Raw genomic sequence first — 17,255 nt, 5'->3', positions numbered from 1 at the left:
GCGAAACAAGTTCGTACTTTGAATTCTTTGTAGCGGCAGTTAACTTTCAGAATCTTTTGACAAGAATCTTGCGTGGCGCACAATCTTTTGACAAAGATTGTACTTCCACAGGACACCCTGAATGCGGCAACAATAGTGCTGAATTGGCGAACGGATATGGTGGATCGCCTCTCTTCACCGCGTTTCGCCCCTCTCGCCATGCTCTTCGGCGTCAAATTCCCGTAGGGTACTTCATAGTTGCTTTAGAGTCCATCGTCGTATACATCGCCCCAATTAAAATCGAAGAAAAAGTGTCGCGTGGAAGTAGCGCGCTCATTGTATACGTACAGAGTCACAATGCGGTGCCTACAGTGGCGATATTCTTCATATCAGTTGGAACGCACGTGTCCTCTCACTGTCACCATCACCAGCATCATCATTTTCCTTTAACGTCTCCTTCTTCTGACTGAGGGGCTTGGTCAATCGCCCATGTTAGCCCTGACCATGCGCTATTAGCGAAAACGTTCCTTGCTGTTCGCCTAATTGCTACCTCTGTAATGAACACGCTCAAATTACTCACATGGGCTTCAGTACAAGTCTCTTACGCGTTTCCAAGTCGAAGGCCACAACGAATTCCCTACGCCCACCTTAAGCCAGCAACGCAAGGGAGTTGTGCTGGTGTAGGGGTTTCGTGCTCGCCTCATATTCCGTTTGTCCGGGGCTCTATTCCCAGACCCGAATTTCTCAATTTTCTTTCCAACTCAATTACTCAACTAGGAGCGTTCTTTCAGCTCTTTTTCATTCTTTGAGCCGAAGACCGTAGGCCATTTTGTGGGCCATTTCTTGGCCGCGACGCCGAACTTTCGACCCATTCGGTTAAGTGATGCCTTCACATAAAAGAGCGGAGGGCTCAAAACGTGCCCCTGTGGCATACCTCTCCAGTACCCTCCCTCCACACTTGTATTGTAATTTGTGTACCCGGATTTTTTTTTTGTATTTCGACAGCAATCGAAAATTTTCGGAAATTCTTCTTCTCTACGCGGGACTTATCTTTCCTTGTTGCACCACGGGAGGAGTTCAGCGACCTCTTCTGCCCTATATCTCGCACCCTGACAGTAATGCCGTGATCACGCCGTCAGTTACTTTGTCCTGACGCACTCACAAACACAAGGCGGACGCAAATAGGGAAAAAAAGAACTGTTTCTTCGGCGGATCCATTCGTAGCAATTAGGTCGTCCAGACGCGAATGAGCAGGAGAAAAAAAAAAGAGAAAAGAAACGGAAAAGCTGCGGTAGCGGGCTCCCAGAGAAACGATGCTACACACGCAGAGCTCGTGATAAACGGTCGCAACGTCATGGCCAGCTTTTTGGACAGTCATAGAGAGAGGCCGAAAGCCTATCGAGGGCCATTTGTTCTGTAGGTTGTTTATGACAATTACCATTCCTCCTCTGCTGCGAATGTCCCGGCACACCACCGACAGTCGCTACACTGGGATTTCGGTTAGCACAAGACCAGAACGCGGTATCGCTTCCTGTCAGAAACGGCCACACGTTATGGCTCATTATTCTGACGTCCGTAAGCCAGTTCGATGCGCGCCGCACACGACCGGGTCAATGCGATGACTGAGGTCATTTTAATCGGGTAATACGTGTGCAGTGTTTTTGCATTTTATAAAACACAGCGTGAAGGGACACGCGTGATGTTCAACACTGACGACAAAGAGGTTGATAAGGACGCTGATAACGACGACTGCATGTGCTGCTTCCCGGTATCCAACGCTCAGATGACGCGGATAAAAGACGGCTTGAGCGCTTAATGCGGTCCTACTGAAAGAACAATTCAGCGCACGGAACACCTGCGCTACTAACGTCTCAGGATGACTTTCCATAACGGTAAGTGTACAAGGCCTTTTCAACTTACTCGCCCTGTTAGCAGCCGTGTTACCATTGGACTGTGCTAGCGCCGAGTTAATTGGCGCACTCGACAGGATGGTCTGACCGCGCATGCGCACACCAGCGAACGGAAGAGTCAGCAGCTGCACAAGCCTCTTGAGACTGAACGCCGGTTGCAAGCGCTAACCTCCAGATGGCGCAAGCGGGGCTCCTTCCCTAAATCCGCATGCGAAGCCCATCGATTAGGCAGGTGTTTGTTGTTAGCAGTCCTCTCAGACTTCGGGGCTGTGCCCTCTCGTCCCCGGCTTATTGACTAGGCGCCCTCCACGCCGGCCCTATGGGAGAAGAAGCCTGAATCGCGGAAGAAAAGAATGGGGAAACTACAGCGCTACAGGTGCACAGTTCCTACCGAAAACTCACTCCTACCGGCAGGCTGATCGCGGAAGTTCCCTAATTGCACGACGGCCATCGCTGAAGCCGGCTCAGCGGAACAACGACGTGCGCATGTTCACCGACAAACTATTGACAGCGGAATATCCCACGACTTTCCCAGTACTTGGCATACAAGTGCAACGCTTCTTCTGGGCTCTTCTGGGGCTAGCAGGCTTTCCATTCTCTGTCGAGGCTTTCTATCTCTGAAAAATTAGCTTTAAATCTTGCGCGTGGAGAAATCAATGAATGGACCAACTTCAGTGTGCGGACTAATACACTCCCGTTATAATAACTCCTGATACAGTAACATATCAGACAGTACAACAAATTACGGGGCCGGTTCCGGTTCTACTAGAATTAATCAGTCGCTCTTGAAACAATATCCCACGACAGTGGAAACGAAATCAGCCAAGCTCATTATGCTAAACGCCGACAGCCTTGCCGACGGCCTCGGTACTGACACATCATTAATATTGCGGCGGTACAGCGGAGAGTCTTAATTTGCTGGGCGTCGCTAGCTAGTTTCGATTCTCACGCTTGCAGGTATACCACTTGCTGGTGTGACTGCGTAGCAAGGCTCAAAAGATTCACAGAAGCTCGCAAAGGACAGTTATCGGATAGCGCGTAAACATACGCCGCTCTGCTATACGCCGAGCCCATTTAAAGATCGCTTTGCGGCTATACACAAATGCATTGCTCGGAAGACATTATTTAACGGTTAATGTAAACAGTCTGATATCGAAACACGAACGCCCTACGGCCTCCTTCTGTATGCCCTGCTTGACACTGAGCACATTTAGAAATACGCTTCACTGCTGTAAATAAATGCATTGATGAAAAGAGATTTTTAAGGGGCAATAGAGGTAGTCTGATATCAAACTGCTAAGGCTTTAGGGACTTCTAATGAATGCCTTCGTAAGACCCCATTTGTCCCTACCGATGCGTTATTAACCAAGACCCGTTAAAGTCGGATTCATTACTACATACATGTGCATTGCTAAGAAGATATCGTTTTGGAGGTATAGAAGCAGTCTATGTCAAAATATGAAGTTCCTCGGACCCTTTATTAAGCACCTCTGATACATAAATTATGGACGAAGCCCCTTAAGGGCTGGGGCTGTTGGCGTCTCCTGTCGTCGTCGTAATCGTCGTCTCATGTCGTCACGGTACTAAAAAAAACCCGGGAAACTCGTTTACGTCTCGCGCTAGAACGTAACGCGTGCTAAAAAAAAACACCAGGACACTCGCCGCTCGTAACGCGTACTAAAAAAAACACCGGTACACTCGTTTACGCCTCGCGCTAGAGAGCATCGTGCTTCAAAGACAAGAGACTTTTACAGCCAAGCTGTATACTTCTACCTCCACAACGGTTTCATATCAGTTGGCAAAAACGCCAAGGCGCCAAGAATACACACTTCTACAGAGCATGCTTCGATACTCCCCAGGTTTCACGTTAGCGGAGATGGCCCGGGATTCTTTTTTCTTTGTATTTAGTGATTCATTTTACGCGACGGATTGAGCGCTACGTTTCCTCAAGAACACTTACGCACTAAAAATGAAAAAAAAAAAAACGGTCGGGACCCCAACCCTATAGAAACAAAAGTTGCTCCAGGCTGCTGACGTGCGCTGAATGCAAAGGCACTGTGGCTGTCCCTGGCGACACATATGAACGACTTTGCTGCTGCATGGCACGTGTGTCGTGCTGGTTCCACGACGCTACCAAATTACAGAATTGTGGCTTCTCAGTACGAAGTCCCCGATGGTCTGCTGTCTCTTCAGCAATTAGATTGAAGAAAGGAAAGAAGAAAAAAATTGCTGTGCCTAACCAGTGACGTATGACGGCATACCCAGAGACACTGTTTATCGCGGTTGCGGCGGCCGTCTGGGCTTCCCCACCCCACTACCTGGTCCCGAAGGAGAAATAAATTTTCTCTCTCTCTCTCTTTCATTAGGTTGCCCACATCCACGGACCAAAGCACGATTGATTTGGGCACAGCCCAAAGGAGTGCAGAAACTGCTGCGTCATGCTGGCCGGCGGTATCCACAGATTGGCGGCGGGAGCTGCTCTGTCGCTTTCGACACCACATTCTCCCCCTCCCCCCGTTCCCACTGCTGCTGCTGCGCCGCGCTCTCTCCTCCTCTCCGCCGACGCCACACTCTCTCCACTCTCTTTCGCTCATCAGCGGCTGGCGCCTTGCGCCCTCTCTCCCCACCGGTTTCCTGCGCACGGACATTGCCTGGTTCGGTTCCGTCTCCCCCTCCCTTAACGCATGCGGAGTTTGTATACAGGGGATAGAGATGAATAGCTTCTTTGTAAAAGAGCGGAGCAGTTTAAGCTTGGGCTTGGTCCGTTGGCGTTAGCAAAAATATATATAAAAAAAAACACTCCAGCGCGACGCGCCCCGCACGACCTTCGCCCAGCTGCGTAGGCGGAGACAAACCTCGCCTAGCATTGACGTCAACCTTCGAGAACTAAGGTATAAGCTAGGCGTGTTGGTATAGCATTCTTGGAACAGCGCAAGGGGACGAGGTGTAGACGGGACACAACGCAGAACACCCTGCCCAGCGTTCGTAGCGTAATTTTTCGCGCGCTCTTCTCCTCGCCAGTTCACGTGCGTTCGCGCCTCAAGTGGGAAGCGCAGAAAAGCTCGCGCTACAGACGCCGAGTTCGCGAAGCCGGTGGCCGCCGCTTCTAGCGCGCGCTAACGCAGTCATCTTGGGAAAGACATTAAACTCTGCGGACGACAAAATCCGGGTTTGCCAGTCATGAAGGACTTTCAGCGGCAACTTCAGAAATTCATGTGAGGAGCAACGGCCGGGTCTCCGACGAAGGGTGAGATGGGACGACAGTAGAACACAGTCACTCCCGAAGGAGCGAAAGCGCAGCGGGGAAGCCGCCGCGCCGCTACTCCAGAACGGGAGGACGACTTCGGTCCGATCCCGAATATCGCACCTATGAAACGGCGACGAAACGCCAGCGAGTAGCAGAACACCCGGAGTTATCAGCGCGCGTACATAGTACATACTTTAATGACCGAGTGTTCATTGCTCGTTGGGGGGCTGACGACAACACGCAGCATTACCAACCAGAAAATTTGGCCCAGTCTCCAAGCATAACCAGGCATAAGCTTAGCCGAAACAAGAATAAGCTAAATGGGGCCGCCAGGATCCTCGTTGCTTCAGCCTTGCACCACTGGCGCAAGGTACGCGATCTTTTTTGCCAGTTTTTTGCTATACCTTTTTTTTTAATTTTAAAGCGTCTTGATGACTGTTCTTCACGAGATACAACGTCATGGAGATGATAATTCAAGTTTCACAGCGTCACCTGTCAGTGTCGGACAGACAGACAGACAGAGAACTTTATTGAGGTCCAGAAAATCCGTGGCAGTCTTAGTGACTGCGTCCTGCGGATGCGGGCCGCACTTGCGCGGGGGGCGGAAGTCCTTGTTCCTCCGCTCTCTCGCAAGCAATCTGGACAGTCCGGAGTTGAGTCATGTACTCTTCACTTTGTAGGGCTTCTTCCCACTCTTCTTCTGTTATAAAGTCACCGCGCGGTAAAGCAGGGCATTGCCAGAGCATGTGGTGCTACTACATTTTGTCAGTGTCGGGGTTGCTGCGATGGCGTAGTTCACGATCGCAAAAACAAAACCACACCCACAAAGGGAGATTTCCCTATGAAGGAATAACGGTTCATAAAATGACTTCAACGAAGTTATCGATAAGCCGATAAATGAAGCTCAACAAACAATTTTAACTGATAATATTTCCAGCCCACTCTGATACGCCGTCCCTCAACTTTTTCTTCTTTCAAGCACAGATATGAAGTACAAAGTGTTTCCTGGTTGTAATTTAGGAATCTTCCTAGGTTTTTCAAATGAACTTTTTCGACACAGACAATCTTATTACAAGGGCCGTGTCTATAGTGCCGTCCGACGGTATTATAAGCAGTGCACTATATCGACGTCCACCGGCGTTTTGTGACAAAATTGCCAAGTCTGGCACTACATCGCTCTAGATAGCGTAAAGCTAGGCAACCTAACCTAAACATAACATAAGATAACCTAACGCACACAAAGAAATCATTTAAAACACCAAGACTAACCTAAGACATAAAAATTGTATACGTCAATTTAAAGATGAAAAAAAAAAAAAAACGAGGCAAGACCTGGTCTCGAAACCCCGTCCATGGGAACAAGAAACTAAGGCCGAAAAAAAAAAAAAAAAAAAAAACCTCCTTATTGCCTGAGCAGTGGGAGCGCGAGCTGACCAGCTCACGGTGCGAGGACCAAGAACGCCTCATCACTCGCGCCCAAGCAGCTGCGCTAGCTCGCGGCTATCTGGACTAGGAAAGCCACCCACTTTTATGCTCAATAAATGTCTTCCAATCCAAATACAGCGCGGTGCTAGCCTAGTCTTAAATACTCTAATGTCGTAGGACGGCACTCTAGCCATGCTTGCAGCGGCCAGCTAGAGTGCCGTCGGACGGAACTCTAGACACTGCGTATTATAAGCGGCCTGGGTCACCCTAAACTGTCGCTTTTGAGTTTTCTAGTACTTCCTGAGGGCAGACTAGCAGCTAAATCTTCCTTTTGAGTTCAGTCGTAGGATTATTTGAATGCGCGAACAATCCCAACCGCGGAGACGTACCCTCAACGTGGTGATTTAAATATTTGCGCGCCGCTGATATCCGCCAGATTCTAGGAGGCGTGTATAGTTCCGGAGAACGGCTAATACCCACGTGTCCTAAACCAAATTACAACACGTTTGTCAACGGCGACCATTCGCGTCCACGCCACTCGGCATAATAATTAGTTCGCAGGGAACTCGCGAGATGTTCGGGAATTCCCGTTCGCTCCCGGCCCAGCTCAATACACGTAAGCACATTTAGAACCAACATGGTTTCCGAAAGCTGCTTTAATTAGCGTTCTCGAACTCCTCCCATCTAATACCATGTAATCGTACCACGTTTGAGCGCTTAGACGGCTCTGCAATTACGTCGACTCGCACCTCATTCATCAGCCAAGATAATCATCAATGGCAAGTTTAAAGCCGCTGACATGACGACATCGATGCTCAGCCGCGCCGGTGGACAGGCGGGTGTTTGGGAAGACGGCGGGTAAATCGAGCAACGATGCTATTTCGGGAAAACAAACTGCGGCCATGCTTGTCCGCTAGACTAAATTTATGCTCCTACCTGCTCTAATTAGGCTAGTTAAGCCAGAAACGCGATAACCAGATGGTGGCGAATAACCAACCCTAGTTAATAAACGTCGGCTTGCTTGGAGACATCGCTATTACTTTTCCTAAGGTGGCGTGCGTTGATAGGAACAGCGCTGTTTCCAGGAAAGCCGACGTTTATAAACCAGGACGGGTTAATGGCGCCTCATGGTTATCAAGCTTCTGACTTAGCCCAATTAGAGCAGGCGGGAGTGTATATTTAGTCTAGCGTACAAGCGTGGCGTGAAAAAGAAAGTGTATGACAGCTGCATCTTACCGGTACTCACCTACGGGGCAGAAACTTGGGGGCTCACTAAGAGGGTTCAACTTAGATTGAGCACGACTCAGCTAGCAATGGAGCGGAAGATGATAGGTGTAACATTAAGGGACAAGAAGAGAGCGGAGTGGGTCAGGGAACATGTTAGGGACATATTAGAACAAATTAAGAAGAAATGGACGTGGGCAGGGAATGTAATGCGAAGGCAAGATAACCGTTGGTCATTAAGGGTAACAGAGTGGGTCCCTAGAGAAGGCAAGCGTGGCAGGGGGCGGCAGAAAGTTAGATGGGCAGATGAGATCAAGAAGTTTGTGGGGATAACTTGGTCGCAGTTAGGACAGGACCGGGAAAATTGGAGATCTATGGGAGAGGCCTTTGCCCTGCAGTGGGCGTAGATAGGCTGGTAGTGATGATGATGATGATGACAGGCGTGGCCAAAGTTCACCCGCCGTCAAGGTATAGTATACCAATATCCATTGAGCGCAAAATGACTGCCTGCCTGTTCGCGATTCCACGTTTGCGCTCGGCACCTGGCGGCTACTGCGAGCATCTCAACCATCAGGTCCGGTTGCTTTTCTCTCCGTAATGTGCCGCTGGCGCAGGGCTTGCCGCGGCTGTTTCTAGTCACAATATGGTTGCCACCTTTCCACGAAAAAAAAAACAATAACGAAAAAACGCGGCCATTCGGAGGGGGGGGGGGGGGATATATAAAAGGTTGAACGTGTTTTGAAAAAAAAACGCCATGTTTTCTTGACATGCAATGCCATTTATCGTAGCGTTTTCCCAGAGACAAGTCAACAGAAGTGACTGAGATTTTGGTTATTGCTCTAAATGTGCCCCAATGAAAAGTAACCCCACTTGCTGACCGCGACGGCGGCGGCTTTTCGTTGTGTTGTTCCTCCCTTTGGTCCCCCCGCATCTCAGGGAGCGCGCTCGCCAGCGTACTTTCTCTTCTCGGGTGTCTTTACGCAGCTGGTAGAAACATATTTAGCGTCGTATAGTTGCTGAATTTACGCTTATAAAACGCCCAAAAAAGAAGACAATCGCGGTGCGATGACCGAAAATTCAGGGGAGCTTGCACTCACGCGCAAGAATTTAATGGCGAAGTTGTTGTAGGCGAGCATATATCATTGCAATACCCTGACACAAAACTTCTGTTTCGTCATAAGCATATGCGCCCATAAGGAAATTTGTCAGGGCAGAAACGCAGTGCCACTTTGGTAATCCATATATTTTTGTTTTAGGATACACCGTTCTTTGGTTGTATATTCCGCGTTCAAAATCGATTATCCTTATCCATAATGGCTTCTAGAGAATGCGGCGGCCGCGGCGACCCCCCCCCCCCCCCCTCAAGCAGGGTGTCGTTTAGACGCTGCCGCGCGGGAGGGCTCTTCTACGGTACCGCGCGCATGCGCACGACGACGCGAGGACGAGAGAACGAGGGGCGCACGCTATGTCTTTCTCGTTCCCAGCAAGTGTTGGCACGATTACGGCGGATGCGCTTCTTAGGGCGGCCACATAACGTCACAAGCGCGTGGCCTACGTTAAGCTAGCGGCGTCTGTCGCGGGAGAAGAAACTGCGCGGCCGCCACGATTGGCATTTCACCGCGCAACGCCGTAATGAATTGTGGCCGCTATCATTTCGTCCACCAGGTGCCGCTACCCTCTCCTTCACCGTCTCAGCTACGAAGCTCCGTCGTCCGCGTTGATTTGAGATGCGAGGCATCTCATTCACTCGCCTTGTCCCTGCATCCATCCGGCGTTGTTGTCGGCGTCCACCCCTCCCCCATTATCCTCGCCACGCCAGCTGCGCTCTCCGCCGCTCACCCCCTCTCCTCTCCGATAGCGAACACTCTCTCGCGAGGGGCATTGGATTGGATTCGATTGGATTGGCTTGGCTTGGATTGCATTTGGATTGGATTGGATTAAAGTGGATTGTGTTGGATTGTGTTGCGTCATAGCCGCGGCAGACACACTGGCGCCGGCGCATGTGCAGTACTCTCTCTTCCGCGGTCTCCTCTCCTTCGGGCGCGCTGCGCATATAACCGGTGTGCCGCTCTCCGGCGGCCTTTCGGTCGACGGTTGCTCTCCGCTTGCGCTTGAACCCCCCTCAGCGTCGCATCACACCAGGGTTCCCGCGAGGGGAGGTGGGAGTAATTTTTTTCATTGTGACATTATCTGGTCGCTCGCCTTCGCTTGCTACAATGGGCCGTTTCGCCTCCTATACATGTTCTCGCTCCGCGCACATTCTGAAATCCCCATATTTTCCTGCAGTCGTATCAAACTGGAAGAACTATCCATTAGAGACATGGCCATAGCTTGAGGGGAAAAAAAATGTCCGCAAGGGTCGAACGTACCTTTGGCGTTATTCGCCACCTCTGGTACAATACAAGTATGAGAAGTTTTCTCAGCTTACTTGGCGACTTATAGGAAAACGCCTTGGAGCACACGACATTACATTATGGATGGTGACAAGCTCCGTTTCTTCACAGGCTCCAACTAAGCTTGAAGCGTGCGCGTCGATGCGTCGTGTTCTGCGGCTGCGTGCACATGTACGTAGAGCCGCCGAGCGAGGATGGGGAAAGCTCGGAAAGGTACGTTAGATGGACAACTCGGATGGGTACGTGGCGCCATTTGTGAGTGGCGGGCCTCCGGTACCGCATAGGGACGCATATCGCGTTGGAAACACACAGCCCGGCGGGAACGCCACAAAGGCGAAGAGGTCACCCGAGTTTGAGAAACACCCACCCCAGCCCCTTGCGAATCGCGGCCACGCAGGACGCGAGACTACGAATACCAAGTAACGCAACATGCGTACGCACCGACGTGCACGATGGGCAGCGTGGCCATCTCGTGCAGGAGGCGGTCGATGAGCGTCGAGTTCTCCGGGTAGAGCCACTCGCGCGCGATGCCCGTCTGGAAGAGCTCCCAGTTGCTCATGTTGTGGCTGCGGAGAGAGACAGAGTGAGAGGAACAAGGGAGAATCAATCACCGTCCCCCTCAAGCGGTCCGGAATGAATTTGCCATTCCTTCCTTAAGAAAGTTGAGAGAAGCGCGAAAGCTAAAAGTGCGTCCAATCGATCGTCAAACCCTCAAAGACACCCAAATCGCAAACGAAGAACGATCCCGTGCGACGATTTAAATGAATACTAATATGTGGTTTATGAGATAAAAGGTACTTCATCATGATCGATGCGTGTACCGTTATCTAGAGCCGGTCCTTTTAAATGCAGAGCATTTCAGTAACTCACGATGTCACCCGCGTTGACGTCCGTAGTCCGCACCATCGTTGTCCCTACTATATATATAAAAAAATACTATCCGGCGCCCGGTTTCGATCCCTCGACCCTGCGGGCGGAACGCAATGTACATGGTGCTCTACCCACTGCGCCACAAAGCCGACACAGAATGGGACGCTACGAACGCGCCTTATATCCTTGATTCATTCAAACTACTGCTGACGAGCGCTCTCTCGTCAGCAGTTGCCACAAGTGCAACAACATTAACGTAACGCAAACTACTTAACGTCGTGCGCCCCCGGAAATGCTCTGCATTTGATCATGCCCCTCGCGAGGGGGATATTTCACTGCGTCTTCTCTCGGTCGCGGGACCCGTGGCGCCATCTGGCGGAGGCGCGGCACAACTCGTAGCACTTTGAAAAGATGCGGCGCCAGCCAGCTGTGTGTGTGCGTGCCGCACTTGTACAAATGGCGAGTGCATTGGCTGTTCACAGAGCAAAGCATTCGTGCAAGTAAGCCGTTGCAGTCAGTCAGTCAGTCAGTCAGTCAGTCAGTCAGTTAGTCAGTCAGTCAGTTAGTTAGTTAGTTAGTTTTGACTACGACTCCATCATTACTCTGCTTCATAAAATGGCTCATTCGTTCTGTATCGTACATCACGTTCAAGAAAACGGCAACCTTACACCGTAGTTTTTGGCACGCCTCCAGGCCTCGCCATGTGTTTACGAACATGATGGAATGGGCAGTATAACGACGACGACAGCAAAGAGCGTTACACCTCAGCGCTGTGTATGTAGAGTAAAAACTCGTTATAACGTAATCGCCTTTTCGCGATCTTCAAGTCACCGTTTTGACACAATGAGCCCAGCTTCACGTACGCGCCGGGTGTCCAGAGCTCTGATCGGAGGGTTTCGGTCGACCGACGGGTCCATGGGTAAATGCCATAGTTTTTTTACAGGGCGCCATCGGTCCCACGTGACTGGCACTGTCAAAGTCTCCGCAACAAGGTCCGAGGTACGGAGCACACGGACACTCTTAGAATGCTTCGTGGGTGTGGGAAGTAGTCCTAGACTACATAAGAAAAGCAAAGATGGCGTGTGAGGGGATGACTTCATTATTTACTGTACCCACATGGAGTGATTTTGGCGAGCGGCGCGGCAGGCGTAACTCAATGGGTGCAGTGGCCTGTAGTATAGTGCGGGCGACAGCGACGAGCGGCAAGATAATACCGGTAGTACACATGCCAAGGTCCCCCAGTCGCTGCCGCTTGTAGCGTCAGCCAGAAGCGAGCGCCGCGACGAGAGACAGCGACGGAGGGCACCAGCGGGAGTGTATTACCGGTATTATCTTGCCGGTCGCCGCTGTCGCCCGCACTACTACAGCCCACTGCACCCAATGAGTTACGCCTGTCGCGTCGCTCGCCAAAATCACTCCATGTGGGCACTCCTTATGAACAGATTGAAGAAGTGACAACTGGGCTAGTTGGTATTGCATATGGGACATCTTGAAGGTAGCGCACTTAAACACGGACACTAGCCCTTTACGGCCCAGCCCACACAAACGTGTGGGTCCACAAATTCTTTTACTTAGTGGCGCCTGTTTCGGTTTCGGTTTCACAGCCGTGGGTAGCTGCTGCGAACGCTTCCGAGACTTTATTGGTTTCGGCAGTTTCGGCAGTTCACTCATTTTGCCACCAGGGGGCGAGAAATCGCACAATAAAAACAGCGCCCCAGCAGGCGCGATCACGCTAGCCGCCTTCAAGATGAAAACTGATATTTCTTCTTGTTATTCTCCTATTGTCTAAATAACAAGCGTAAGACACGACTTGCGGGACTTAAGAAAACACGATCGGCTAAAAAATACACCCGTTCCCTTCGCGTGCGTTCTGTCATCATGGTTGAAAAATGCACCCACACATGTGTGTGGGCTGGGCTTTCGTCGTTACGAAAATTTTGCTGCGCGGTATAGGCTGGCGGGCTCGTGCACTGCAGCGCTAGCGATAATTTTTTCTTGCTTTCTTGGTGTCTCATTTATTCGCGGTTTTGTGCTGGCTCGTTGGTAATGTTTTCTTGCGCCTTAACCTTGAACTAGTTCAGCAATGACTTGTGATAATAATATTAATTATAAATATTAATTAAAATAATTAAAACCTAATTATTATTTATTTTCACAAAATCCTATGTATAAAATAAGTACTCCCTGAAAACAATATAAAACTTATAAATAATACGTAAAAATGCACTTTTTCTGCGCCTGATGCTGTTTTTAAGGTATTCTTACTATGCGCAGATCATACGAATAGAAGCCCAGCCCGCACATATGTGTGGGTATGTTTTCTGTGTGAAATACTCTGATCTTTCCATGTTCACTTGTCGAAGCATCATTAGGAAGGGGTAATACACAAAATTTAATTACTTGTGGCCATTTTTTCTAAAATATTTTTGTTGGGCAGGAAAGGGCTAGGGAAGAAAAAACAAACCACAGCGCTGATTGAACAGATTGACCCCGGCCTTACTGTACCCACTGTGCTGAGACTCGAATGACGGCCCTACAAAGAGGACTAACCTGGTCTCGATCTGGAGGACGTGCGCCAACGTCGGGTTGTACCGCCGCGGAACCGGCCTGGCAGCCCTGCGTTCTTCAGGAACGGGAGGCCAGGCAATGTGGACCAGGTCCTCGAACATGTCGTGCCGCTGTTTGGCGTCGTCCGACTGTTCCTCTGCCGCGGCCTTCTTGGGTGCCTCCTCTCCAGTTGGTCGCTTGTTGGACAAGGGTGGACCTTTATCCTTCGAAGGGCCTCCCGCCTTGGAGGCCCGTCTGAGCGTGGGGTGGGCAGGAGCTGTTTGCGAGCCGAGAGCATCTGGCTGGCCCGCCTCGGCGTCACTGGCGGCGGGCACAGAGCCGCCCTGGACGGACGCCTTCGTCAAAAGCTTCTTGCTCAACACTCCGGACGGGTCGGGGTCAACCTGCAACAGGCGCCACCAGTCGAGCCACAGCTTCTTGGATGGAACCAGCGCGGACTACAGGAAGGACAGTGGAAAGACCACAAGGACGACCGCTGGTCTCCATCCCAAAAAGGTTGACTATCTGCGTGGTCTTTGATTGTAAGTTGGATTTATCAAGAGCCGCTCCATCCTGCTATTTTTCCCACCTTCTCGCTCATGCGCAGTGCTTTTTGTTGCTTTCTGTTCTGTGTTTATATTCTCCGTTATTAAACTCCGGTTGTTAGACCAGCGCTCGTCCTTGTGTTCCTTCCTCTATAAACGTTTAGTCTGCGCTGGTTCCACCCTAGAATATGTCCCTCCAACTAGCAAAACTAGGTACGCTCCTGGAGCCGCAGCTCTAAGACGTAACAAAACTTCGTCTTTACGACTACAACTTCTCTTTCCTACTCGGTTAAATTTTTGCTTGTTTAGTTAGATTTTTTTTTTAAATTTCCGGGAACGTGACACGCAAGGTTTTTTTCTCTTCTTTGGCGACTATGGCTGCCCGACCCGTGAGCGCCCTCTGGAGACCCAGGTTTGAGCAACAAAGCTCTGCTTTCCCCTGGTTGAAGGAGGCGATGAGAAGGAAGGGGTCATATTTACTACCGTCTTCAGCCACCCCGCTGCACTAACCGTTTGCTTAATAAGGTTTCATCTCTCTCTCTCTCTCGCTCTTCTCTGGCGCGTAAAGGCTTCAGGCATTGGGTAGTGACCAGTCGAGCAGGGCAAAGCGGAAACGTTGGAAAACCAACTTCCGGCGCCACCGAGAGGTCAGTCAACGTTTTTATATATACCTAGATACAGATATACTAGATACAGATCTAGATATAGATCTACTTGATGTACAGTCTTTGTGGAAACTTTTTAGGCCATGCCAAACGTGCATAGGACACAGAAATGCGAAGTCAAAGCTTACCCCTCAAGTGAGGCTGAAACGCTTTATATGCCAAAAAGCTGGTGAAAACACCTTTCCCACTGTCATAAAATAATTTGGTCACAGCTAAGCCTTAAGATGTTGATTTCAATTCTTTGTGGGCCTGGAATATTCGATATGACCTAGAAAATACTGACAAAGACTGTACAGTCATGAAAAATTCAAACTTGATCTCGAAAATATGAACCAGAACAACACACAGATAGCGCTATTTCTTTCCACGCAGGTCAAAATGACGCGTGGCTTAATTACAGTACCCAAGATGGGGAATGTGGCTTTCCGAATATAACAACAGCGCGCCACTACTTGACATGCACGAGCAGTATTTTTCGAGTGTAAGTGTTCCGGTTCATATTTTCGTGTTCGCTTTTAATTTGTTCATGACTGTACATAGACCTAGAAACGTCCAGGCGAGTGCTATCGGTGCTAGTGCCAGTAGGTAAGGTATTAGAGTGCCGCCACCGAGGCACGCGAGTCAGCAACGGCGGCCATTCATCAGTGCTGCGAGATTGCCGCATCTACAGCCTCGCCGCTAACGTCGACGGGGTCGTTTGTTAACAACACCGCCGAGGATGCAGCGAAACAGCGTCTTCGAGCAGACTGCTGCTGCTGAAATGCTGTTACACGCGTTATCTTTGATTCGCATTCGGAACGACGTCAGTCGCGCGCAGCCGCAGATCAGGGAGGACAAGCTAAGCCTACCAGAGTTGACCGACCAAAAACGCATAAACAACACAATGGCGGCGCCCATAAGCCGTCGCAGAGTAAATGAATGAATGAATGACATTTATTAAGATAGGGGAGGCCACATGGCCGTAGTTGGGGAAGGGGAAGAAGGATGGAGGGGGAGGTGATCACTCAATCGTTAGAGATGACTTGTTGGAGATAGTTGATCAGTGATTTCTTTGGGAGGGGGATTGTAGACCCCATCTCACACTACCCTTGCCAGGCCACTCTTAATGGAAAAAACACCTGATCCACCATACGAAGACCCAAATTTTCGCAGAGTAAACAAACGTCACGTAATGCGAGCTGACCAATGAACATGGCGGCGGCACGGAACAATAGGAGAAAAGAGAGGCGACACTCTGAAACATTATCTGATAACACTAGTCGGCGCTTGAGAACGCGGCTACTGCTGCTCACCAGTCCCGCGGAGCCCTTGCGGTGGCTGGGCACCCAGCCGGGCGGGGCGACGAACGGCGCCTGCCGCACCCCGGTAATGCGGACGAGGGTGAGGAAGAGGAGCGCCGAGGCCGCCAACAGCAGCCCGCTGACGAGCCGCTGCTTGAGCTTCACCCCGCGGCACAGGAGCCGGGCGGGCCAGCCCAGCTCCCAGGGGCCACACCGGGTCGCCGCCGCCGAAGCCACCTTGGGCCCCGGGCAGTGCAGGCCGGCTGCCAGCTCCACTGCCCCGGCCGCCGCTGAGAGCGTCGTACCTGCAGGCAAACAGGAGGAAGGCCACGTCATCGCCACCGCCGCCACCGCTGCGCTGCCCGTCGTGAGATTTGTTCTTGCGAAATCCCCCGTATTCCGAGCGTGTCCTATCCACACAGTGGCTTATAGCCAGGAATATTCCTGGGAAGGTGTTGTACGCCGCCGGTAAATAAACAAAAAAGAAGGAGATCCTGCGCCCCAGCGAAATTCCATTCGTTTTTCAGCTTTAATAAACCATCACCCTTCTTATTTTTGTTTTTACAATATGGTACATCAGGGGCCGATATACACATATGGCCCACATTTTTACTGACGGTTCATCTACACACCTCGCAATAGTTTATCTGGCGTCTTCGTTTCGTCAACCGGCCAAGCGCTGTCAGACCGCCTTGAACGTGCAGCCTCATCCACGTCGGCGGAGCTTCGTGCCATTAAACAAGACCTGCGCTACATTCTGCGTCAGCCACCAGCAGAATGGGCTATATTCCCGGATTCGAAGACAGCGCTGCAAACCCTACGGCACGCCAGTTGCTTCAGCCTTCACGACCATGTATCCCGCGACGTCACCAACCTTCACCATCTAGCCTACGTCGCAGGGCACCGTGTGACCTTACAATGAATACCCGCACATTATGGCATTCTCGGCAGCGAGAAAGCGGATGAGACGGGTCGCAGAGGGCTACAGCTTCGAAATGTAAGGAAAACTTTCTTCACGAAGCACGAGGCTGCAGCGCTAGCGAAGGAGCTTGTCTTAGACGAACGAAACCGCCTTTGGTCTTTCCCCAAAACTCATCACCCCTTCCTGCACCAAATAGACTCAGGCCTCAGAATGAGGCTTCCTGAGCGGATCCCATGTCGACTTGAAAC

General features: G+C 50.7%; 1 protein-coding gene across 1 annotated transcript in view; it reads right to left on the bottom strand.

Annotated features, from left to right (window-relative positions):
- LOC144139665 (extracellular serine/threonine protein CG31145) overlaps positions 1-17,255 on the bottom strand; it is a 74,022-nt gene that overhangs the window by 43,205 nt on the left and 13,562 nt on the right. Inside the window, exons 3-5 of the mRNA XM_077671955.1 lie at positions 16,098-16,390; positions 13,599-13,999; positions 10,620-10,744 (exon numbers count right to left, since the gene is read on the bottom strand). Of these exons, the coding sequence (XP_077528081.1) occupies positions 10,620-10,744; positions 13,599-13,999; positions 16,098-16,390 (819 nt within the window). The remainder of the gene's footprint in view (positions 1-10,619; positions 10,745-13,598; positions 14,000-16,097; positions 16,391-17,255) is intronic.

The sequence above is a fragment of the Haemaphysalis longicornis genome, unplaced genomic scaffold (genome assembly GCF_048455015.1).
Source record: "Haemaphysalis longicornis isolate Haplotype H1 unplaced genomic scaffold, Haemaphysalis longicornis Haplotype H1 scaffold_5, whole genome shotgun sequence".
NCBI classification, from domain to species: Eukaryota; Metazoa; Arthropoda; class Arachnida; order Ixodida; family Ixodidae; genus Haemaphysalis; species Haemaphysalis longicornis.
Note: the sequence above shows the minus strand (reverse complement) of the source record. Positions and strands in the feature narration are given on the sequence as shown.